Source organism: Lepidochelys kempii, chromosome 3 (assembly GCF_965140265.1).
Source record: "Lepidochelys kempii isolate rLepKem1 chromosome 3, rLepKem1.hap2, whole genome shotgun sequence".
NCBI classification, from domain to species: Eukaryota; Metazoa; Chordata; order Testudines; family Cheloniidae; genus Lepidochelys; species Lepidochelys kempii.
In genome coordinates this window covers 64,907,558-64,931,910 of record NC_133258.1, presented here as the reverse complement: position 1 = coordinate 64,931,910, position 24,353 = coordinate 64,907,558, and the positions used below count along the sequence as shown (strand labels likewise).

General features: G+C 41.8%; 1 protein-coding gene across 1 annotated transcript in view; it reads left to right on the top strand.

Annotated features, from left to right (window-relative positions):
* SNAP91 (synaptosome associated protein 91) overlaps positions 1–7,798 on the top strand; it is a 142,648-nt gene extending 134,850 nt beyond the window's left edge. The window contains exons 27-30 of the mRNA XM_073336567.1: positions 1,562–1,645; positions 1,730–1,834; positions 3,789–3,890; positions 6,406–7,798. Coding sequence (XP_073192668.1) covers positions 1,562–1,645; positions 1,730–1,834; positions 3,789–3,881 — 282 coding nt within the window. The 3' untranslated portion in view covers positions 3,882–3,890; positions 6,406–7,798. The remainder of the gene's footprint in view (positions 1–1,561; positions 1,646–1,729; positions 1,835–3,788; positions 3,891–6,405) is intronic.
* Positions 7,799–24,353: the final 16,555 nt, after the last annotated feature.

Genomic DNA, 24,353 nt, shown 5'->3' with positions numbered 1-24,353 from the left:
TTACAAAGGAATGTCTAAACAAGTTACATTTTACTCATAGACAAAGCACAATGGGTAAAGATCTATGGAAAATAGCTGCATACAAATCCCTCCCTACGTCCCTCCCCTGTCCTCACCACTCTGGGAGCCCTTCGGGATTTCGTCAGTCCTTTCAGAATTGCAGGACCCTCCTTTCTTCCTGTCCAGCCATGCCTTTTATGTCCTGGTTGGTGAGAGAGCCCCTGCTAAGAGCAGTACTTGTTCTTATAAAGTTTCAGCCCTCTATATCAGGCAACCGCCTTCTTCTCCCAAGCAACTTCAGGTCCCTTGTCAGGTGATTTGTTGTTTGGTCCCTAAACTAGGGATTCTAGCTCCCTTGACCTGCAGCCAGCTCATTGCTCTAGAATGTTTCCATTTGAATGGAAGACCATCCAGGTTAATAATGACTCTTGAAAGCTCTCCATGGTTAGCACTCCACCAATGGGCGCACAGATTCTGTGCTAATGTCTCTTGGGTATTCCAGTCAAATATAGAGGCTAACAGGCAAAAGTGAAGGTGCAGCACATTTATAATCAAAATGGTGTACACAAAAGAAAATGGAGTTTGCAGACTGATATACAGACGTACAGTAATCCATCACAGTAATTAATTGACCAGGATCTATAGGTTTCTGTGTTGCTTATCTTGGATCAAGATAAACAACCCCAGATTTATTATGTGGTAACATGTTCTAAACAGTCTTCATAATTCATTTTGTTTGGAGCAACAACCAGTCAAGGGTACTAATGTAGCATCATAGAAATGTAGGGCTAGAAGGTACCTTGAGAGGTTATCTAGTTCATCCTCCGCACTGAGGCATGGCCACGAATAGTTAAACCATCCCTCAAGTGTTTGCCTAACTTGTTCTTAAATGCCCAATGATAGGGATTCTACAACCTCCCTTGAAAGCCTGTTCAATTATTTATCTATCCTTATAGTTTGAAAGCCTTTCCTAATATATAACCTAAATCTCCCTCGCTGCAGATTTAAGCCCGTTACTTCTTGTCCAACCTTCAGTGGATATTGAGGACAATTGATCACTGTCCTCTTTATAACAGATTTGAAGAGTGTTACCTGGTGGGAAGAAGAGAAATGGGAAGTATTCTTGTAGTTCTGTACAGAAGATTTCCCTTGCAGTCATTTTCTAGTTGTATTAGATTAAGACATGGATAATAGATTGAAGCTGTTTTCAGAATTAAGAATTCTATCTGTAAAGCAGAACATACTGTGCAAATCCTAGTAAGAAGTGACTGTCTAAAGTTTAATGTCATTGACATAAATATACCTTCTATATACTTCTCTAGAAACCAAATTTTGAAGTTTCTAATGACCAGTTCTCAGTGTTTTGAGAATTAAAATGGCTGAATTGCCATAGAGGTGGGCTGCTGTGCAATTTGGGTAACATCTGTTACTTAACATTTTGTACAACAGTTCTGACATTTTTGATCTTGAAATACAATAAGATTTTTCCCCACTTTTATTCCATGTAATTGCAGTTGGATTTATAGAAATTATCATCTGTTGTTGTTTTTTTGGCTTTTAGACTGGAACTGTGCCTCCAGCAAGTGCTATTCCTCCTGCTTCAGGTGTCCCCCCAGTTGCACAGCCAGGAGCAGGATTTGGAATGGTGAGTGATTATTTTTCTTCATTAAATAACTCTTCCTAATCAATTTTAGCAACCTTATATATTTTTAACTTCTTAATTTTGCAGCCTTCTGCTGGACCAAGTGTACCCATGATGTCTCAGCAGCCAGTTATGTATGGACAGCCTATGATGAGGCCACCATTCGGAGTTGCATCTGGACCAGGTGCACAAGTAAGTTTGTTCTTTATATGTAAAATAATTAAATAAGTTTTAAAGTAGAAATAGGGTGTTGTTGGCATTGCATTCCATGCCCCCTTCCAGCCGTTTGTTGTGTAAGCTTTTCCTCCTATTAAACCCTGGCTGAAAACTTGGTTTTAAATGCTATCTATATACAGTCCTGAGTATATGGATAAAAGAGAACTTTATTGTGCTGGTGTTTAACTCCACTGAAGTGCATGTAGCCTTATGAGAATAAATCACATGAACACTTCCCTTTATATGCGTGATACTCTTTTCTCTGCGCAAACAGAAAAGTTGGGTGTTGAACTTTCTTCAGTGTAGGGATAGTGATTGGTAAGCTTCTGCCAAAACAGTTGAGTCACTGCCAAGAAGTAAGAGGAAAAATGTTTTTCACTAATGTTAAATTCTGGCAATCATTTCCTTGATAAGTCCTGGCACCCTCTTCCCCCCTTACCCTCACTTTGGAACAGAGACTTGAGAAATTTGGCAAGGGGGATGGCCTTTGTAATGGATGTGTCTTTTGATGTCCCTGTGAAAATGTGCCCAAATTTGGCCAAGTTATGAACATTTGAAAAATTGCTGAAAAATTCCACATGACCCTACCTCATTCAGGGCACAGGATGGACCTTCTCTGGAGATGAATAAGGGCTGTGTAGGGAGGGAATACTATTGTCTGTAGGACACTTGTTTCACTTGTTGCTGAAGCTGGGGGATGTGTAGTGAATGAGATAGGGGACTGCAGGAATAATAGTATTGAAGATAAATACACGAATGGTGGAAGTACTTGCATACTACACTGATGAGCACTATAGATATAAACCTATGAGGAAATTAATAATTCTGTCTTCAGAATGGGGTTTGAAATAGTGTGCCATAAACAAGGCATGGGCCACACATTGAGAAGTAAGGAAAAAACAAAGTGTTGAATAGCAGCCTGTTAAATGAGTGTTGTCCATCCAATGCATTGAATGAGGTAGAGGTCCTGTGGAAAACATAGTATGGGATCACGTAATTGTGCATATGCATTATGATTCAGCCTAAGGGATAAGGGAGCCAAAATTAAGGTTGTTTGTGGAACCTTCATTCTCCTATTTCCTAACTTTTGAGTACTTGTCTTTGCAACTTTAATCATGTTCTTTTGATGTAGTTCTTTTTTGTTTAATATTGTGTATGCTATAGCTTGGCCTACTGTATGTTTGGCTTTTCCTTTGCATAAAGATTGCTTTATGCCAATGAACTCTAGCTAAGTTATTCTGCAAAAATATATTGTGTGTTCCATACATTGATGTTAAACGGTTACTACAAAATATCAATTAAACTGCCTTCTTACCAGGTTAGTGCTCAAAACAATTCTCTAACTATCCAGTTAGAGAAATTCTAATCTGCTTGGGCAAGCGTATTAGGTATTGAGATGCTCTCTAAACTCCCTTATCATTGAATGGCTACACTGAACAGAATATTCACTGCTGCCAAATATGACTAGAAAGTTACTTAGAGAACCAGGACACCTTGTTTTGTCTTGAATTAAAATGTCCGCTAAGCACTGTCATAGAATCATAGAATACCAGGGTTGGAAGGGACTACAGGAGGTCATCTAGTCCATCCCCCTTCTCAAAGTAGGACCAATCCCCAATTTTTGCCCCAGATCTCTAAATGGCCCCCTCAAGGATTGAACTCACAACCCTGGGTTTAGCAGGCCAATGCTCAAACTACTGAGCTATCCCTCCCCCAATTACTGTCAACTTTGTAGTAATTGTATTTGAAATTTAAACACAGGAGTCAAACGAGATGACCGAGAAAAGACACTGTTAAGCCCATAAATCAAGATCTCTAACTTTTTGCATGTTTGTAATGTGCTTGTTGTGTAGAATAAATCTACCTAATGCTTGTGTATCTCTGTTTCCTTTCTTTTTCTGCTTTCCTTGGCTGGTGTCTGTTTTGTTAGCTCTCTCCAAGCCCTACACCTGCCACTCAGAGTCCCAAGAAACCTCCAACAAAGGACCCATTAGCAGATCTTAACATCAAGGATTTCTTGTAAACAATTAAGGTATTCTGTGGCTGACTTTGAACTTACCTGGATTATGTATTTAGTTTGCAGCAGTTAACTAGTATAAAACATTACTACAAGCATACCACTCCCTTTAAATTTCAGTAAGAACCTGCAACTAGTTGTAGAAAAATACAACTGTGAATGAGAACCAGGAGGTACAAGTTAAAGCCCTTTTAAAAGTGTTTTCAGGTTGTAAGATAAGTTTAAATCATAACTACTTCTCCATGCCATTCTGTTTGACAATCTTGTTTCTTTATGCTGCGGTTGTAGTAGATTTTTTTTTATTAATAATAACTCTCCTCTTCACATTAATTCTTCTTGTGACTAGTCCTACACTGTAATCCTAATCTGGTGTGAGAAATTGATTTGTGGCCATAAAACTGATTTGGTATCACTGTTACGAATGAGTGCAATTCAGACTCCCAAACATGTGCATGTCCTCAAAGGATGCCAAATCTCTGATAGGGTTGGAAGGGGGTATTGCCTGCATCCCTCATTGCTTCCAGCCCCATGGTCTCTCCATGTCTCCCTGTGGGGTGCTACAGGGCGTGGCTCTTCTGCACATCATGGCATAAGGCATTGAGCAGTGCTACATAGAACAGCCTAGGGGAAGCATGGATTAGGGAGGGAACAAACACCTGTGAGGATACACTGAAAGAGAGAAGGGGAAATTAGGGGAGTAGGGAGCTGAGAGAGAATAAGAGGCAAAGAGGAGCAACCAAAAAAGAATAATAGTAACTAAAAATAATTAATTAATTTAAAAAGGGCGGGGGAGTGAAAAGATAGTAACCATAATAAACCTTTCTGGGAAGGAATATGAGGGTTGATACCAGAACATCACAAAACGGTTTGCGGGAGCCAACCAATAAAATTTGAAGATCACCGAAGTGGAGAAGATAGGCTATGAGAAATTGTGTTTAATAGTCTTTTCTGCCATTTATTAGAATTAAACGAGAAAGTAGCAGCTTTACATCATCTCTGGTGATAGTTTTTTGTTGAACTCAGTACAATCCACAGCGTGTGAAAATTTGACATCAGGAAGAATTTTGAGAATTTTCCTGATTCAACGACTGAAGAAGCTGCACCTTTGGTGACACATAACCAGGGCCATCCTTACCCATACAAAAACATCACAGCTGCATGCTGCTCCAGCGGCCAGCCCGATCCCCCGGCCGGCTGAACTGGACAGGAAAGCTACCCCTGCTCCGCCCCAGCCCCACCCCCACTCCATTCCTTCCCCTGAGCTATGTCCCGGGGGACTGCAGCAGGGGTCAGGCGCACCCTGCACTCACCAGGTGGCGGGAAGTGGAGCGACCTGGCCCCAGCCCACTCTGTGCTGCTGGGGTGTGGTTCCCCCCAAGGCTGGGAACCAGGGGAGTGGAGCAGAGCGGGTCAGGCCCACTCTGCAATCACTGGATGGTAGGAAGTGGAGTGATCTGGCCCCAGCCTACTCTGCCAGCTTGTGCTGGGGGGGGTGTGGTTCCCTCCTGCCCCTTCAAGCCTACTCCTGCCCCCCACAGACCTTGGGCGCAGCCCTCTGCCACCTGCCCCCTGTGGAGGCCTGGGTCCACTTCTCCCCCCACCCCATGGGGGGGCGGGGCTGCGTAGGGCACCACAATGTCTAGGGACGGCTCTGCATATAACTGTAGACAAAGTCAAACTGGGTTTTTCACTGATGGGCTCAGCCAGTGCAAACTCTCTCCAACATGCCCTTGTCTACAGTTGAGGTCAACACTGGTGCACCTACATCCATTGCTGGCTATAGATCAGCGGATCTCAAACTATGGGTTGGGACCCCAAAGTGGGTCATAACCCCATTTTAATATGGTTGCCAAGACTTGCTGGGGCCTGTGCCAAAGCCTGAGCTCCACTGCTCGGGGTTGGGGCTGAAGCCCAAGGACTTAAACGCTGGGTGGCGGGGCTCAGGTTGCAGGCCCCCCACCTGGGGCTGAAGCCCTTGGGCTTCAGCTTTGGCCCCACAACCTCAGATTTTGGCTTTGGGTCCCCTGCCTGGGGCGGCGAGCTCATGTAGGGGCAGGTCTCGGTCCCTCCTCCTGAGGCCATGCAGTAATTTTTGTCATCAGCAGGGGGTCGCAGTCCAATGAATTTTGAGAATCTCTGCTATAGATAGTGACCAAATTAGAGCTATTGGTGAGCATAGATAACCCATTGTAATTAGGACCCAGTGTCTCCAAAGAGCTCTACATAAGCATGATGGTCCAGTTGCAATATTGAGGCCCCAACTTGTTGGGGAGACACCTCCATCACAGTTCAAGTTAGAAAATAGCTGAATTCTTAAATGTTTTTGTATGAAAGCCACTCCTCCAGAGAGTAGTTTCATAGCTGTTTTAGGTATGATAAGGGGGACTATTGATTCCTTTGTATACCAAGTTTGGCCTTAAAGCTGCTCTGCAAGCCATTTGAATCAAATTTGAGTCAAAGACTTGTGTCACTATTCCTTCTATTCCTACTCTGAAACTTATTCCTTCTAACTATGTTTTTGTCTTCACAGCTGCAGTTTTTCTGACTGGATAGTAAAAATGTGAGTTTGGCGTCTCAAATCACAGATTGATGCTCAGAGTTTTAAAGTGAGCCACCAGTACCAAACCCAGTGCTTATTCAGACTTTCTCTTCCTTCCGAAACGTGTAGCACAGCTGTGAAAGTGAACATTAGGAATGTGTACTACCTTAGCTGTTATCCCTACTCTCTCTCAATTTGTGTACTTGGGTTATTTGTGTTCTACAGTTTAAACAATGGATGTATGTTTCTGATGCCTTCTAGTGCTTTTCTGAACCCATTCAGTGGGGGCAGATTATGCAGCTGTTGTGTGGTGAGCCATTTGGAGCGATGTGTCTGTGTGTTTTTGAAGGTTTCAATGTATATAACTTTTGACAAACACCTGAAATTTCCCTAAACATTCAGTTTCTTCTTTATCTGTTACAAAACATAGCGTGATAATACCAATAGTAAGAAACACTTAACTAGACAAAATCTTTGTGTGGAATACATTTTTCCCAGTCACAGGAATTTCAGTTGTTGTGAGAAATGTTTTATTTTTGTGGCATTGTATATGTTATATTATAATTTAAAGTAATATAAAGGTAAATTTCCATAACAAATACTTCTTTCAGATTACTTTACCAACAATGAAAAATCATATCTGAAAGAATACTGTATTTATCACTTTTTTTATTTAAAATATATTTTAACTGGTTTTGAGTTCATTTAAATTCCCTATTTATCAGTTCTTGCTAAATGCACTGAAAATAAGTAAAGGGTCAGTTTCTCTCCATGTAGTTGAAAAAAGCAGCCATAATTGTGCTGACATTAAAGAATGTCAAATATGAAAGCACTCTTTGGTGTGTCTGTAGTTATAACATTATTGCATTTTTATTTAACTTTTATGTACATCTGTTGTTTTAGTGCTTACCTGTGTGTATACCTTAGTAGTGTATTTTCATTCCCCAACTATGCTGTGAGTAGTTTTTTGTACTATGTGACTAGACCTCATTCTGATCCAGAGAACCACACCCTTTACTGTACATATTGTGTTCTTTAATTTTTAGTTTGTTCTCCTACTGTTTTGTGCTGATGGCTTGGCTTAAGATTTTGACTCTTAAATGAGGTCACTGTTGATCAGTGTTACAAGTGGCTTGGCAGCTCTTCGTTCAAAACATATTGAATTGGAAAGATGTTCACCTAAGTCTTTCAAATTAACTATTTAATCAATGTATGGTACCATTAAAAGTGGTTGTATCTGAATTAACTGTGGGGATAACATACACTGTAATGGGGAAAAAGTTATAGAAAGCTAATTTCAAAATAGCTTTTCTTTGTATTTTGGTTTAAGAACCCAGTGCATGTACTCCCTCTGAGATGCAATAAACACCTTGATCAAAGTAAATATGAACACAAATACTGTCTGTCTAATTTCATAAAAGAAAAGGTCCAGGATTATAGCCACTAGTTCTCAATGTATTCATTCCACAGTTTTAAAAGTGCACCATTTTCCAAAAATTGTGTGTCTGTCTACACCCGAGTCCCCTACTAAACTTTGACTTTTACAATCTGTTTCCAGTGGTTAAAATCTCTTTTTCCCATATTGCTCTGTGAAATACTCATACAAGCAAAGAAAAAAGTTAAACTGACTAGGCACAAAGTGACATACTCTGGACAAAGTAATCCTGTTTTTCAATTTGTTCTCTTTAGTCTTTACACCTCTGTAATGTATATGACATGTAACAAACAATTTATAGTTTACATGTCCTTCCAACTAAAAGACTGGATTTCACAAAAATTAAAATACTGAAACATTTAAAAACCACAATATAAACTTTAAATTTAAGTCAATCAGTACTGTTTTCCAGATGAGTTTCTAATTCTGAAACTGGTAGTAAAAATGGTTTGAAATTGTCGGACCTTACAATGCTGCAGCTATTTAGTAGTCTAACACAACTTTTAGAAAAATTAATATTTAAAATAGATGCAAAGTCTTTGGACTAAATCCAGCCTTTGGCTAAATGGGTGCAGTTCACTGAAAATAACTGAAGTTGTACCTTAAGCCAGAACTGAATTTGGCACTTGTGATCATTTGAGTCATCCCAAAATGCTTTGCAGCAAAGATTCCATTTGAATTTTAAATTTCAAGTTTCCCTAACAGATACCTTGCTGCTGGTTTCTTTCACCCTTATCAAACAGATAAACATAGGCCCAAGCTCTGCAAATAAACTATATATAAAGTTATTCACATGCATCAGTGTTTAGAAACTATGGGCTATTCTGTTAGTAATAAAGTCCAAGCTTGCACAGATAGTAGCCTCAACTTAAACTTAAAATAAAAAAACTTTATTGTACAACTTTCCTTTAATTCATATGATGTAATGCCCAAAGGAACACACAGATCGATTCTTTACAGCCACGCTGTTTCCTGGGGCAAAAATGGATACAATGAATGGGAACACTCTTAAAGGCAAGCATAACTAAACACCAGGTAGAGATTATGTAGTCAAATATGTAACTAATGACCCAATCATACCCATCAAAGCAAAACTTCAGCTGTTGAGTATCCAATTAATGCTTGCCAGGACAGATTAAATTTCAGAGTATGGCATAAATTCGACTTTGTTTATTGCTGTATGCTTTTTCTTTAAGAACTAGTTTCTCCATTCTTTAGTTACATTCTTTCTCCCTAAAATAGCACTCAAGTCTATAGTGTTGTTTTTTTAAATAAGCAACTTAACTGGATATCACTGTACTGAAGAGCTCTTTTTCTGTTAATTTGTTTGCTTGCAAGTTATGTGCCATTCAGTACTGTAACATCATAAACAGGGCACTAAAGTCTATTTCTTGACCATTGTGGAAAGAGAAAGGGTTGCACTCGATGGCTGACATTGGGAAGAACAGCAAGACTCAACTGGCATTTCTGAAATATAGTGTATAGAAAGTTACTGATTCCTAAACTATGCAGTAAAGGTTATTTCATAGAGACATGGGAGAGTAGTAATGATATATAATACACAGCGTATATAAATTAAAATGACTGTTTTGAAAGGCATGTTAGAGGTAGGAAGAACCTCTTTGATTTGCATTGTAAAGAAAATAGGTATAATAGGCATGTGTTAAGGTCTTTTGAATTAGACACAGATGGTAACAATTGCTCAAAGTACCCAAATATTAACTGTTTTATGTTCTGAGGTGATATTCAAACACTTTCTCAATACCACTCATAAAACTGCTTGTTTTATGCTCCAGAAAGAGTTAATCCAAGAGGGATTCCCTTGTGATATAGTCCTCCGTAATACGCGACCACAGATGTAGGAAGAAAGTGTGCCACTAAGTAACAGTGACCTTAATATAATTAAGCTTGACCACTTCATAGGGAAGGGAATCTTATCAACAGCTAGTACACTCACACTATGCCTCAAGAAAGGGGACTTCCTGTCCATGAAAAACCCCAACTGTACTACATAGAAGTCATCTAGGTTTGGAAGTGAAATCCTGAGAACTGTTATACAGACTGCTTTGAACATACATGATGTGGGCACACACTTTGAATCCAATAAGCAAGAAACAAGTGTAGGTGTTTTAATAGCCATAAGGAACAAGTGGGAATCAAGGTGTGTGTTGGGAGTGGAGATAATTGGTGCTACTCTCCCAAACGCCGCCTTTTTTTTTCTTTTCATAATAGGAGCAATCTTCTTCCCTGCATTGCTTTAATCTGTGTAGGTCTAGCTAGTATTTGTACAATCTGCAGATCTGTGAATGCTAATGTTTCCCAATAGACTCCAGGGTCTCACCCCCTTTTGCAGTCTGTAGGGGAAAGCTCCCTAGCCTACAGGAAATGAAGAGCTGATGGGTTGCTTTCTCCCACCCCCTGGGGAAAAGGGCAGCCAATCAGAATTGCTATATGTGGCAGGCAGTGCTCGCCCCCTCAGTAGCCAAGAGAAGGCTGCACTTGAGGGCTGTGGGGGGAGAGGGATGACACGGTAGCTATGACTCCACTTTCACAAGAGGGCAATGGGCAAAGAGAGAGCAGAAAGATCCCAGCAGCTAAGGGCCCATGCATCCCCTTAACTGAAAAAGTGTGTGGGCCTGCTCCTCCTCCTCAGAGCTCACCCATTGTTCAGTAGAGAGAAGGTGAAGGAGTGAGCTGAGCTACTGGATTCTTTCCTCTTCCCCTCTCCCTCCTGTGGTGGGAAAGTATCTGCCTAGCCTTCTGGCTTCCTCCTTTATCCCTGCTTCCCCCAGGCTTTAGGAGTGGGGGAAGGAGAGAGGCGGCCTCCACTGGAGCTGCCCCCTGTCAGTGGGTGTGAGAGTAGGTAGGCCCTTCCCTAAAGGAAAGAGATGGGCACAGAATGAAACCTGAGAGGAGCAGGAAGTTAGAGATAGTGGAGGTCAGGGAGGGAGAGGTGGGTAGTGTGACATACAGGATAGTTAGGCTTGGAAGGATTCAGTTTTTGTTGGTAAAAGTCTGTTTCACTGCGTACACACAAACCAACGAAAAACCTATTTCTATCAATAATAGAAACTTAGGTTGGGAAAGAAAGACATGCTGCTTGACAACTTTTTAGAGTTTGATTTAAGGATATTTACTTTGTAGATTTTTTTGATATGTGATGTGGACAATTTGTCTTAATGGTTATAGTTTTACGTTTTTTAATCTCAAGTTTTACTGTCATTAATTGCCTGATCCCCCTCCCCACATAATTTCTTGCCACTGTGAAAATGTAAACCCATAAAAATGGAAAAATACTTAACACACAGAATTTTGTGCATCTGAAAACACAGCAACACACTGGGAGCTCATGTTGAGCTGATTATTCACCAAGACCCCCAAATATTTTTCAGAATCACTGGATCTGAGGATAGAGTCCTGTAAGTACGGCCTACATTCTTTGTTCCTAGAAGTATACAGTTACATTAAAAGACACGTTGTTTCCTTGTGCCCAATTTACCAAGAGATCCAGATGGCTCTGTATCAGTGACCTATCCTCCCATTCCCCCAATGTTTGTCATCTGCAAACGTTATCAGTGATGATTTTGTTTTCTTTCAATTTTTTTATTGATAAAAATGCTAAATAGCGTAGAGCCACTCTCATAAATACAAAGGGAAGGCTAACCACCTTCAAATCCCTCCTGGTCAGAGGAAAAACCCTTTCACCTGTAAAGGGTTAAGAAGCTAAAATAATCTCGCTGACCAAAATGACCAATGAGGAGACGAGATACTTTCAAAGCTGGGGGGGGGGGGGGAACAAAGGGTCCTCTCTGTCTGGGTGATGCCTTTGCCTGGACCAGAGCAGGAATGCACGTCAAAACTCCTGTAAAGAGTTAGTAAGCAATCTAGTTAGAAGTGCGTTAGATTCTGTTTTGTTTAAATGGCTGATAAAATAAATTGTGCTGAATGGAATGTATATTCCTGTTTGTGTCTTTTTGTAACTTAAGGTTTTGCCTAGAGGGATTCTCTGTTTTGAATCTGATTACCGTGTAAGGTATTTACCATCCTGATTTTACAGAGGTGATTCTTTTACTTTTTAATTAAAATTCTTCTTTTAAGAACCTGATCGCTTTTTTCATTGTTCTTAAGATCCAAGGGTTTGGGTCTGTGTTCACCTATGCAAATTGGTGAGGACTTTTATCAAGCCTTCCCCAGGAAAGGGGGTGTAGTGCTTGGGGGGATATTTTGGGGAGAGAAATTTCCAAGTGGGCACTTCCCCAGTTCTTTGTGTAACACTTTGGTGGTGAAAGCTTTTAACCTAAGCTGGTAAGAATAAGCTTAGGGGGTCTTTGATGCAGGTCCCTACATCGGTACCCTAGAGTTCAGAGTGGGGAAGGAACCTTGACAGCTACAAACAGATCCCTGGGGGACCCCACTGGAAATACATCTGCTTGATGATGATTCCCCATTTACAATTGTATTTTGAGACCTATTAGTTAGCCAGATTTTAATCTACTTAATGTGTTAATTTTATGTAGTTTTTAATCAAAATGTTGTGCAGTACCAAGTCAAACACCTTACAGGAAATTTAAGTATATTACATCAACACTATTACTTTATCAGCCAAACTTGTAATCTCATCAAAAAAGGATATCAAGTTAGTTTGATGGGATCTATTTTTCATAAACCATTAATTATATTACCCTCCTCTCTTTAATTCTCTATTAATCAAGTCCCATATCAGCCTCTTCATTATCTTATCTAGGAATGATGTCAAACCGGCAGGCCTATAGTAATGTGCGTTATCCCACTTACCCTTTTTAAAAATTTGAACATTAGCTTTCTTCCAGTCTTCTGGAACTTCCCCAGAGCTCGAGGCCTTATTGAAGATCAACATTAACGGTCCAGTGAGCTCCTAAGCCAGCTCTTTTAAAACTGTTGGTTGCACATTATTCTGATTTGCTGATTTAAGTGTCTAACATTAGTAGCTTCCCAGAAGACAATAATGGAATGAAAAGAGTGTTATCACCATATCAAGAGACTATATCATTTCTGTTTTTCCCAAATACAGAAAGAAATATTTATAGAACACTTCTTTTTCTGCATTGTTGTTGATAGCAATGGTAGAATTATCTAGTAATGGACTTTCTGCTACAAGCTGGTTGCTCATCGGTTGGAAGTAACATAAGAAGAGACTTGGGTCATGGGTCGATCACAAGATGACTGAGTCACCAATGTGATGTGGTTGTGAAAAAGGCCAATGTGATCCTAGAATGTATCAGGTGAGTGATTCTCAGTAAAGATAGAGATGTATTAATGCCATTGTACAAGGCACTGGTAAGACATCAGTTGGAATAGTGTGTACAGTTATGGTCATTCATGTTCAAGACCAATTTGGCAAACAACATAATTAGTTTTTAGAAGCTCAACAAATCTGAGTGTGATTGTATGACATAGTTGCTTGTGATGGCACGGGTCATGTTCAGCAGCCCTGGGAGTCACTTGCAGGTTTCCTTACATTCCTAAAAACTCATACTTCAGGGGTCAGGAGGGATTTCCTCCATGCCTCAAGGTATTCTGGGGGATGGGAGAGAAGATTGTCTCCTTTCTCTGAAGCATCAGAGATGGCCATGGCTTGACATGGGACATTGTGTGGGGTAAGCCAGAGCTTTGAGGTGGCACTGAGCATTCTCTCTCTCAGATGCTTGGCTGGCTGGCTGGTTCTTGCTCACATGCTCTGGGTCTAACTGATTGCCATATGTGGAGATGAATTTTTCCCCAGGTCAGATGGGCAGTGACCTTAAGGTGGGTGGGTTGGTTTGTTTGTTTTTTTTTTTTGCCTTCCTCTGCAATGTGTGGTTGCGGGTCACTTGTTAGGATTATCTGGGTATATCTCAGTCATTTCCCTGCCATTACTGTGGCCTCAAGCATTGGTGCACCTTGGTCCGTCCCCGTCCCCCCCCATTCTCTCCCTGTGACACAACAGCCTAGTATCTTCTGGGCTGAAATACTTTGGTCTAATTTCCATTGTTGGGTTTAGTGTGTGGGTGCTGGGTGGTGGTGTGGCCTGTGATAAACAGGAGGTCGGACTAGATGATCTCATGGTTCCTTCTGGCCTTAAACTCTGTCACGCTATGTTTGCCCAGTAAATCGAGTTCATAGTACCATAGACATATGTAGCTTGAAAGTGTGATTGTGAAGGGCATGGGGCTTGTTTTGAGGTCATAAAGTTGTAATCACAAATTGTTTCTGAAATATTTCATTATGGTTTTGCTAATAGTTTTAGAGAGAGTGTGTGAGCCTTGTTACCTAAAGTCACAGAATGGGAAAATGTAGTTATATGCATATGCCATGAGTAAAACAGAGTTAAGCATTTAAATTCCAGTTGTGCCCACTCTCACAGTATTGGCTTTTTCCTAAAGCCCTAACTTCTGGAATCAAGAGATTGCATGAGAATATCAGCTTTTTTGTTTGTTTGTTTTTTTAAATTGTGTTTCTAGCCCTCATGGGGTGAATAAAGTTTGGAAAATGTGAGGCAAGTGTACCCTAAAGGGGTAGAAACCAGAAGGTTTAATAGAAAAAAAATCCAAAACTTATTTAAGAAAATCTGTTGATAAGGCAACTGTTGTTTTGGGGTCCTGAATTGTTAGTTTTTAATGTTTGAGCTTAGAATAATTTTGATTTGCTGTATGGAATATGCATTCCAACAAGTGTCTATTTAGAGCAGGCAAAATACTTATGGGTACTGTTCTCTAAAATTGGAAGAAGAAAAACCCTCGTTGTTAAATATGAGCAAAATCAGTTCAGAAAACATCAGCTGTAATTCAGGAACAATCTAAGACCATCTTTTAACATTTTAAAGATGTTTAATTGTCTCAGTAGTAACATAGGGATTAGCTCCAAAATATTGACCAAAAATGACCATGGAATGAAATGAGTTAAAATGATGGAGAAGGTTACTATACAGATTGACTAGAAGAACAGTATATCTAAACCTGGAAAAACTTGCACTCCTGCAAGTGGAAAATTCAAGACTCTTTATATCCAGCCTTACCAGCTCTAAATGGTAACTTCACTTAACTTCAATAAATAAATCAATAAATTACATTATATGATCTCAAAAGGGGCTGGGAGAGCTGAGTAATTTTCACAAAACTAAAGCTACTATCATTAGATCAGTTTTCAATGGGCTGTGAAATGACTTTGCAGTGGCTTGTACAAAGCTTGAAGATGTAATGCTATAACCGGCTGACAAATCTTTTCATGGACTGAAGAAATTTGCTCAGCTACTTTCATGCATTTGGGTCTCCAAAAACTAAAATTGAAAAGAGCCCTGTCCCTCAGGGTTGCCATTGTAAATTTTCTTGGAAATTCAGGCCAAAATTTTCAAAACTTCTTCCTTAAAGACAGGCTTATAGATCCAGGCTAAACTTATGTAGGAGTAGAGCTCAGCAAATAATGGATTTTTGCATTTGTTCACAGTATCAAAATGTTGGAGGAAAATAATTTCAGATCGAACCAAAAATTAAAATTTCAGCAAATACAAATGTGTGAAAATTTCATTTAGGGGCAAACAAAACATTTACTTTTGACAAAATCAAAATATTTTGTTTCAACTCTGACCATTTTTGAATGTTTGAGTTTTTTAATAAACTAAACAAGTTGGAAATAAGAATTTATTTTTGAAAATGTCAAAATGAAACATTTTTGTTTTTTTCAGCCTTTTTCTTTTGAAGTAATTTGGGGAAAACACAAATTCGTGAAACATCTTGGGGCAGCTGAATCTGCATTTTTCACTCTCAAAAACGCGTCAGCCAAAAAATCTTGCCTAGCTCTATTTAGTAGCCTACCGTCAGTCACCTTTTTATAATTTTGACCTTTGTGTCCCGCTCACAAATACAGTTTTGAAACGCTGTCTTGTAATTTTATTTGTATCAAAACACGTAGTTAAAAATTTAGTACCTCTCATCTCAGGATTGCAAATGTAACGAGCCACAACGTGAGTCTTGTTCTTTTTCTTTGATATGAGTACTGACCCTAACTTCACCAGTGACACTTCAGAGACCAATTAGTAGAACAAACTGAAAATATATTCCTCCGACAATGCCTCTTGAGACATCGCAATGGTTACTCAAGTAACAAAAATGCTGTAGACCCACCCGCCAACTGTACGGGTCTTCCCCACAGACTACTGGTTTTCCAGCCCTTCTAGGGTATTTCTACATTGCAAATAAAAACCCGTGGCTGGCCTGTTCCAGCTGACTTGGGCTCCCAGTGCTTGGACTTTGGGGCTGTTTCACTGCAGTGTAGACTTCCGGGCTGGGGCTGCAGCCCCAGCTCTTGGACCCTCTGACCTCACAGGGTCCTAGATCCTGGGCTCCAGCATGATCCCCAAACATCTACACTGCAATGAAGCAGCTCCTTAGCCCCAGTCAGCTGGCACAGGTTAGCCATAGGTGTCTAATTGTAGTGCAGACATATCCCTGAGGAAGGTAGCCACTTGGAATTGCCTCATGTGGCAGACAGAGCTCTATCCCTCCTCTCAGGAGACAGCAAAAGTTGGTTGAGTAGTTGTTGGGTTTTTTTGTGTGGGGAAAGTCAATATCATTTTCATAAGCAAGGAGGAGAAGGAGGGAGAACAGAGCCCAGCAGCCCCAAGTGGCTCTATTCACAAGCAGGGAAGAGGGAGCAAAGTCAGCTGCTCTCTATTCCTCCTACCTGTGTGAGGAATCTCCAGACCTGCAGGAGGAGCAGAGGTAGGCTGAGGGGCAAGTAGGGTGAGGATGGGTGTAAAATTAATTGATGTGTGGGATTAGGGATACATAACTGTACGGGTTGGGCAATGTACATAATTATCTGATGTAGGGGGTGGGCAAATGTGAGTCTGGGTGGAGAATTGATTAACTTATACCATTGTGTTTGGGGAGGAGTTGGAAGCACCTACATCTTCAAGCAGCACGTGATTCATATTTGAGTAACCGCAGGCAAAATTCAAATCTGCTGTTTGTTGGGTCACAAGATATGAGCAGGTATGTATACAAGCAGAGCTCATGATTCAGAAGAAGCCGCCATTTACAGTATATATGTAGAATAATTTCAAATTACAGAATATGCCATTAATATATTTAAGATTAGCGATTGCAATAGCTTGTTCTTAAATCATTCCATATAGTGTTAATCCATCTGTCTTCATAGTACACCTCTACGCTGATATAACGCTATCCTCGGGAGCCAAAAAATCTTACCGCATTATAGGTGAAACCGTGTTATATTGAACTTGCTTTGATCCACCAGAGCGCGCAGCCCTGCTTCCCCCCCCCCCTTCCGGAGCAGTGCTTTACCGCGTTATATCCGAATTCATGTTATATCTGGTCTCATATCGGGGTAGAGGTATATAGAGTTATTTTTCATGTTTCCAATATTTATAAATCCCCTGGGATAATCTAACTCTTTCTCCAAATTATCTAATGAGTAGTTACAACAAACCTAAACCACCTACATTTATTTTTGAAAGATCAGCAAGGAATGGAAAAAGTGTACCTCTTTTAACAGGTGGAAAGATTTACCCTAATAGACTAACAAGGTGGTAATTAACATCAGTTCCTGATTAAAAAGAAAACATCATATGAAGAAAAGGGGGAAATCAGTAACATTGACAGCATCTGGATCAAATCAACACAAGTTGATGAAAATATAGCTTGCCCCACGCAAATGTAAACTCTATACAAATGCTAAATGAGTAGACACAAATGTGCACAAATTTACAAAGAATTTGGTGAAGTGCCACACAATCTTATTTGAGGGATTATCTTCAATTAATCTGGAATAAATTAAAATGATTTGGTTTCTCAATTTGAGAAGTAGTTAGAGAGATAATAAAGGACAGGGAACTGTCTAGGAAGGTACAACAGGGAAGTATAAAGTGCTGTCTCACTTAATATTCGTATAAGTGACCCAGAAGAGGAAGCTGAGTTGCACTGAAATAAATTAGTAGAGAATACCAAACTGGGAAATACTGAAGAACTAAGAGAAGATTGTAAGAGACTGTGAAAGTAGGTAGAATTTATTGTCGTTTTTGACCCTGGGGAAAAATAAAAGTTTTAAGGATTGAGAGAACAGGTCTCTAATGGGAGGGAAATTGTAAGAAAGAAGTAATATTGATAGACTGAGGCTGTTTTATAGAAGAAAACCACAACAATGAAAACTACTCTGAGACAGTAACCAGAGGACACTGCGTATACTGACCTCTGTCATATGACTGTCTCATATGTAACAGTGACCCAAGCCTGGTGATTAGGACCAGGAAGTAAAGACTAGTCTCTTATCAGCACCTTATAAAACACTTCAACAGAAGGAGAACAATAAGGCTTTGGATAGTCTCTGTGGATGTTCAGCATTATTGTTCAGCTGAGCAACAACCAAAAACAGAAGACAATGAGGCATATGAGACAGGAACAGCCTTTCTTTGCAAAGTCTCTTGTTTTCAATTTACAACATCTGTGATGGAAACAGTAACCTCTACTGTGATTTTGAGTCCTGACCAAGCACTTCACAGCACACACATGCTCACAGCACTACCCTGAAATGAATGCATAGTCCCAACAGGAATTTCTTAGCACATAGCAAGATTTTATTGAAAGCCTTGTGAGGTTTGGAAAGACAGTTGGAGTCTTGGTTCATTGTGACTGCTGCTGCCCTCCTGCCTGAAAATTCTAACAGAACAAAATGTACAAGGATCCTATCAGAGCCAGAGATACCATGCTTTTCTTAGTGTCAACTGCCTTCAGTAATTGCAATAGATCCTCCTGCCATCTCAGGTTTTTTAAAAGAAATATTCTTCACATCACAAAGCCTACATATCCAGTTTGGAATGTCTGAGGTACAATGAAAGGACTAAGCATATTGAGTATATTGTTTAAAAAAAAGCTATTGTACCATTGTAAAGCTCCCAATCTGCGTAGGGATCCAGCACATCAGATGTTTCAAATCTGTCGGTCTTTTCTGAACCTCAGCAGAGTCTTCTTCCCTGTTTGTTCCCAAGGTTCCTGGCACTGTGAGGGTTCAGTATTTTCACTTTGATGCACCTGAGCCTAACATTATCTGCCTACTATCCTTCAATGAGACCTTGCCTTTGAATTCTAGATAGGGCACATTTTTCTCTTTCTGTGTTGGAAAATGCCTGAGTTCTCCTTTTGTATCAACAAGGTGCTGGAGTCCTTAAGACACTCACGCATACCCCTCTTGTTGGGTAAAATCTGTTACTGACCTGTTTCATGTAATATCCATCTTGAATTTGTAAAAGGACAGCTAAGCCTCTATTTTGGACACCCTCCTCCTCAGATGAATTGGCGCCCTTCCAGCCTTTTTCAAACTAAGGTGGGAAAGGTCAGGGCAGTTAGTCATGTGGCAGCTAGTATCAAGTGAAGTGCCCCAGGGGTTGGTCCTGGGGCTGGTTTTGTTCAACATCCTTATTAATGATCTGGATGATGGGATGAATTGCACCCTCAGCAAGTTCGCAGATGATGCTAAGCTGGGGGCGGGGGGAGAAGAGGTAGATATGTTGGAGGGTAGGGATAGGGTCCAGAGTGACCAAGACAAATTGGAGGATTGGGCCAAAAGAAATCTGATGAGGTTCAACAAGGACAAGTGCAGAGTCCTGCACTTAGGAAAGAAGAATCCCATGCACTGCTACAGGCTGGGGACCGACTGGCTAAGCAACAGTTCTGCAGAAAAGGACCTGGGGATTATAGTGGACAAGAAGCTGGATATGAGTCAGCAGTGCGCCCTTGTTGCCAAGAAGGCCAACGGCATATTGGGCTGTATTAGTAGGAACATTGCCAGCAGATCAAGGGAAGTGATTATTCCCTCTATTTGGCACTGGTGAGGCCACACCTGGAGTATTGCGTCTAGTTTTGGTCCCCCCACTACAGAAGGGATGTGGACAAATTTGGAAAGAGTCCAGTAGAGGGCAACACAAATTATTAGGGGGCTGGGGCACATGACTTACGAGGAGCAGCTGAGGGAACTGGGGTTATTTAGTCTACAGAAGAGAAGAGTGAGGGGAGATTTGATACCAGCCTTCAACTTCCTGCAGGGGGGTTCCAAAGAGGATGGAGCTCGGCTGTTCTCAGTAGTGGCAGATGACAGAACAAGCAGCAATGGTCTCAAGTTGCAGTGGGGGAGGTCTAGGTTGGATATTAGGAAACACTATTTCACTGGGAGGGTGGTGAAGCACTGGAATGGGTTACCTAGGGAGATGGTGGAATCTCCATCCTTAGAGGTTTTTAAGGCCCAGATTGACAAAGCCCTGGCTAGGATGATTTAGTTGGTGTTGATCCTGCTTTGAGCAGGGGATTGGACTAGATGATCTCCTGGGGTTTCTTCCAACCCTAATAGTCTATGATTGTATGACAAGAGATTGGGATTCCTTAGACCTATAGAAGGGAAGTCAGGGATAAGGTGTTGTATAGATATTTCTCAGAACAAGGACACACTCTTAGCCCTAGGTGGGTTGGACCCATACACATTGTTAATAAGGACAGTCCAACTGTGTACAAGGGACACAAGGGAAGGAAGTACAAGTGGTTCCACTTGAGTCAGCTGAAAGAGTGTAAGGGTGGTGGGAGGTAACCTGCATTGCCTTTGCATCATGTAATTGCACCCTTTGTTTGCACCGTAGGAGCGAAGATTCCTTCATCGTCTTCTGTGGGTGGTCATTATTGTAGCCAGGTCAGGGGAGTTAGTCATGTGACAGACATAATCTGCCTAGTAACTGCAGGTTATTTAAAGTGTGGCATGCCTGTCACTCAAAGCTGTCCTCCTGAGTGACAGCAAGTGTTCCACATGGTTCAGCTAGCTGCGAAGAGCCCCTGGAGGACCAGTACTCATAGGACTCTGGATTCTTGGTCTCTTAACACACTTGCACTCAATTTTACACCCCATTAGTGAGTGCATACATGCACTGGACTGTGAGCTCAAGTAGAGACTGTGAGGGCAAGTACCGAAGACCTACCTGAGAGGGAGAAGACCTACCTAGAGTAGGGTTACCATATCTGAAATTCAAAAAAGAGGACATTCCATGGGGGGGGCGGAATTTGCTCGTCCCCCCTGGCCCCGCCCCAACTCTGTCCGTTCCCCACCCCTATTCCAACCCCTTCCCCAAAGCCTCCGCCCCCTCCCTGCCCCATTGGACCCCTTCCCCAAATCCCCACCCTGGCCCCGCCTCCTCCCCTGAGCGTGCTGTGTTCCCCCTCCCTCCCAGCCACGCAAAACAGCTGGGAGCTAGGGGGGAAAAGCAGGCACTCTCTCGAGCAATCAACATTTACTCTTTCTTGAATGATCAACTCTTCTTTGGGGGAAAATAATAATGGCAAAATCCCGGATGTTTTCAGATATTTAAGAATTCTTCCCAGATGGTGATTTAAGAACCAAAAATCTGGACATGTCCAGGAAAATACGGACGTATGGTAACCGTAACCTAGAGGACCTGTCCAGAGAGAGAAAAATACCTACTTCCTGTTTGGTGTCCAGCACCCTGGTTATCATCGTTCCTGTCAGTATCCTGAGTCTTTGTCATTGTGTCCCTGTCATGGGATATGGTATTGTAATACCCATTGTGTTTTTTCTGTTTTACACCCATAGCTTAAGGGGTTTAAGGGCTCTGAGCTTCAAGCTCTGGTACTTGTTAACAACCACGTGTGGTTTGTTTACACTTCATTATACTTGAAGGGGTCCTTGTCTAGTTGTTTACTAGTTGCTTATTTTGCCTCTGTCTTAATAGTCACCCGATGATAGATGCGGGAGGGGGTAGGATCTGCAGATAGCTCATCTTCTGATCAGTGTAGGCCATAGTTACATCTGTTTCAGGCTAACACTCTGTAGGTGATTGGACACCAGTATATATTTAAAGTCTGCTCATTTCTCAGCTGTAACACAGAAAGCTAACCTATGTAATTCTCAGCCAGATGTGTTTTCCTGGGATGTGTGTTTCTCTGGAAGAGAAGGTCACTGGAGCCAGTAGGTGGCAGTTTGGAACTTGCTGGGAAGCTTTGTTCCTGCAGCAGTAGCAGGATCATACTTTGGTTTTACATGTCGCCACATGAGCCATCCCCAGTGATACTGATACTGTCTATATCTAATTATAGATGAGATAAGAGAAAATTGCTTACTTTGTAATTCTGATTTTTTCATTATGGATATCTTGCCTTTAGAGCAGCGGTTCTCAAACTGTGGGTCGTGACCCTGTTTTAATGGGGCTGCCAGGGCTGGCGTTAGACTTGCTGAGGTCTGGGGCCAAAGCTGAAGCTCAAGCCCCACTGCCTGGGGCCCAGGATCCAAGCCTGAGGACTTCCGCCCTTCGTGGCGGAGCTTAGAGTTATAGGCCCTCTGCCTGGGGATGAAGCCCTTGGGCTTTGGCTTTGCCCTCCCCTCCACTCTGCCCAAGGTGGCAGGGCCCAGGCAGGCTCAGGCTTTGGTCCCCCCTCCTGGGATCATGTAGTAATTTTTGTTGTCAGCAGAGGGTCATGATTCAATGAAGTTTGAGAATATGACATCGAAGGCACTTGTAGTAGGGTTGCCAACTTTCTACTCACACAAAACCGAACACCCTTACCCCTCCTCCGAGGCCCTGCACCTCCTCCGAGGCCCCACCCCTGCTTACTCCATTCTCCGCCCCCCCCCCCCCACCACCACCCCATCGCTTGCTCTCCCCACCCTCACTCACTCTCTCATTTTCACCGAGCTGGCTCAGGGGGTTGTGGTGTAGGAGGAGGTGAGGGCTCCAGGATGGAGCCAGAAATTAAGAGTTCAGGGTGCAGGAGGTGGCTCTGGGCTGAGGCAGTGGGTTCGGAAACGGGAGGGGGTGAGAGCTCCAGCTGGGGTTACCGGCTCAGGGGTGGGGCCAGGGATGAGGGGTTTGGGGTGTTCAGAGGGTGCTCTGGGCTGGGACCAAGGGGTTTGGATGGTGGGAGGAGGATCAGGGCTGGGGCAGGGGGTTGGGGTGCATGCTCTGGGGTGGAGCTGGGGATGAGGAGTTTGGGGTGCAGAAGGGTGCTCTGGGCTGGGATAGAGGGGTTCAGAGCAGGGCTTTGGAGCTGGGCTCTGGCCCCGCTCCAGCTCCAGGCAAAAACCTGCAGCTCCGCTGCTCCGGAGCTGCTCCAGCTCCAGGCTCTGCTCCAAAGCCCTGGTTCAGAGGACGGGTGTTCTCAGCCAGTGGGAGCTGTGGAGCTGGTGCTTGGGGCAAGGGGCAGCGCGCGGCGCCCCCTGGCTGCCCCTATGCTCAGGAGCCAGAGGTGGGACATGCCACCGCTTCCAGGAGCCATGACAGGCAGGGACCCTGCCTTAGCCCTGCCAACTGGACTTTTAACGGCCTGGTCAGCAGTGCTGATCAGAGCCGCCAGGGTCCCTTTTAAACCGGGCGTTCCGGTTGAAAACCGGATACCTGGCAACCCTAACCTGTAAGCTGTCTCAACGGTTCTGCTCTATTGAGCATGTTCCAACCTCAGGCCTCTTTAGGGGTTTTAGGATATTTCATCTAGTAAGCACCTTCATGTACTTTTGTGAAACTCATCTAAATGTTAGGGTTGAAAAAAAAAGGAAAGAAACACTGCACAGTACCACCTCAGACAAATATAGCTGATAATTCACTTCAGTTTCTATTTCTCTAAAATTCCACTTTTATGTTACAAAATCCAAAAATATGCTCTGAAATCTCACATTCTTTTATTGCTACAACACTAAATAGTGGCTGGCATTTTATATGCAGTGTTAAATAATCTCTCATCTGTGAACAAAGTGGTTGACTTTTTAAAAAAAAATAGCTATTCATCTTAAATGTACTATAAATATGAACCACCCTGTGACAGTTAAATTTTTCACTAAACACTGCTATGATTCATGCTTGTAGTGCTGAACAGATTAAAGTAACAAGCTGCATATATAACTGTAATGCTCAGCTCACTAGTTTGATGCATTACACTTTAGTAACCATATTACTGAAAAATGAGTGATTTCCTTTCTTTTTTTGCATTATTTAGGATTGAAAACCTTCCGTTATATATAGAATATTTGGTTGGATCACAACTGAATAATTATCTTCTGAAGGGTTTAAACCATGTCCTTCTAGTTTTTCACTAAATTATGGCTGGAAAAAAAAGGGGGAGAGGGGGTTTAGAGTGAGTAATCAGACCAGTCTGTTTTGTATTTATTGCCTATCTAGTAATCAGGAGAGGTAGCCAAAATGTATTCTGTTAAATTATTGCTCGATTATTTTGAACCTGTAACACAGAGTATCTTGAATTTAAGGTTTTCAATGTTTTGAGATCATGGCAAGTATTCATATATAATTTAGCAATTTGTGTATATCTCAGAATATTCTGCATCTTTTGCTTCATGATTGAACATCAAGATTTACTTTTACCCTACCATGTAATTTAGACTGGTTTGCAGACTTTTCATACATTTAGGTTTTTCCCAACAACTGTTGAGGGCTGAATTAGGTTTGCTTGAGGTATTTTTAAAATCTGCT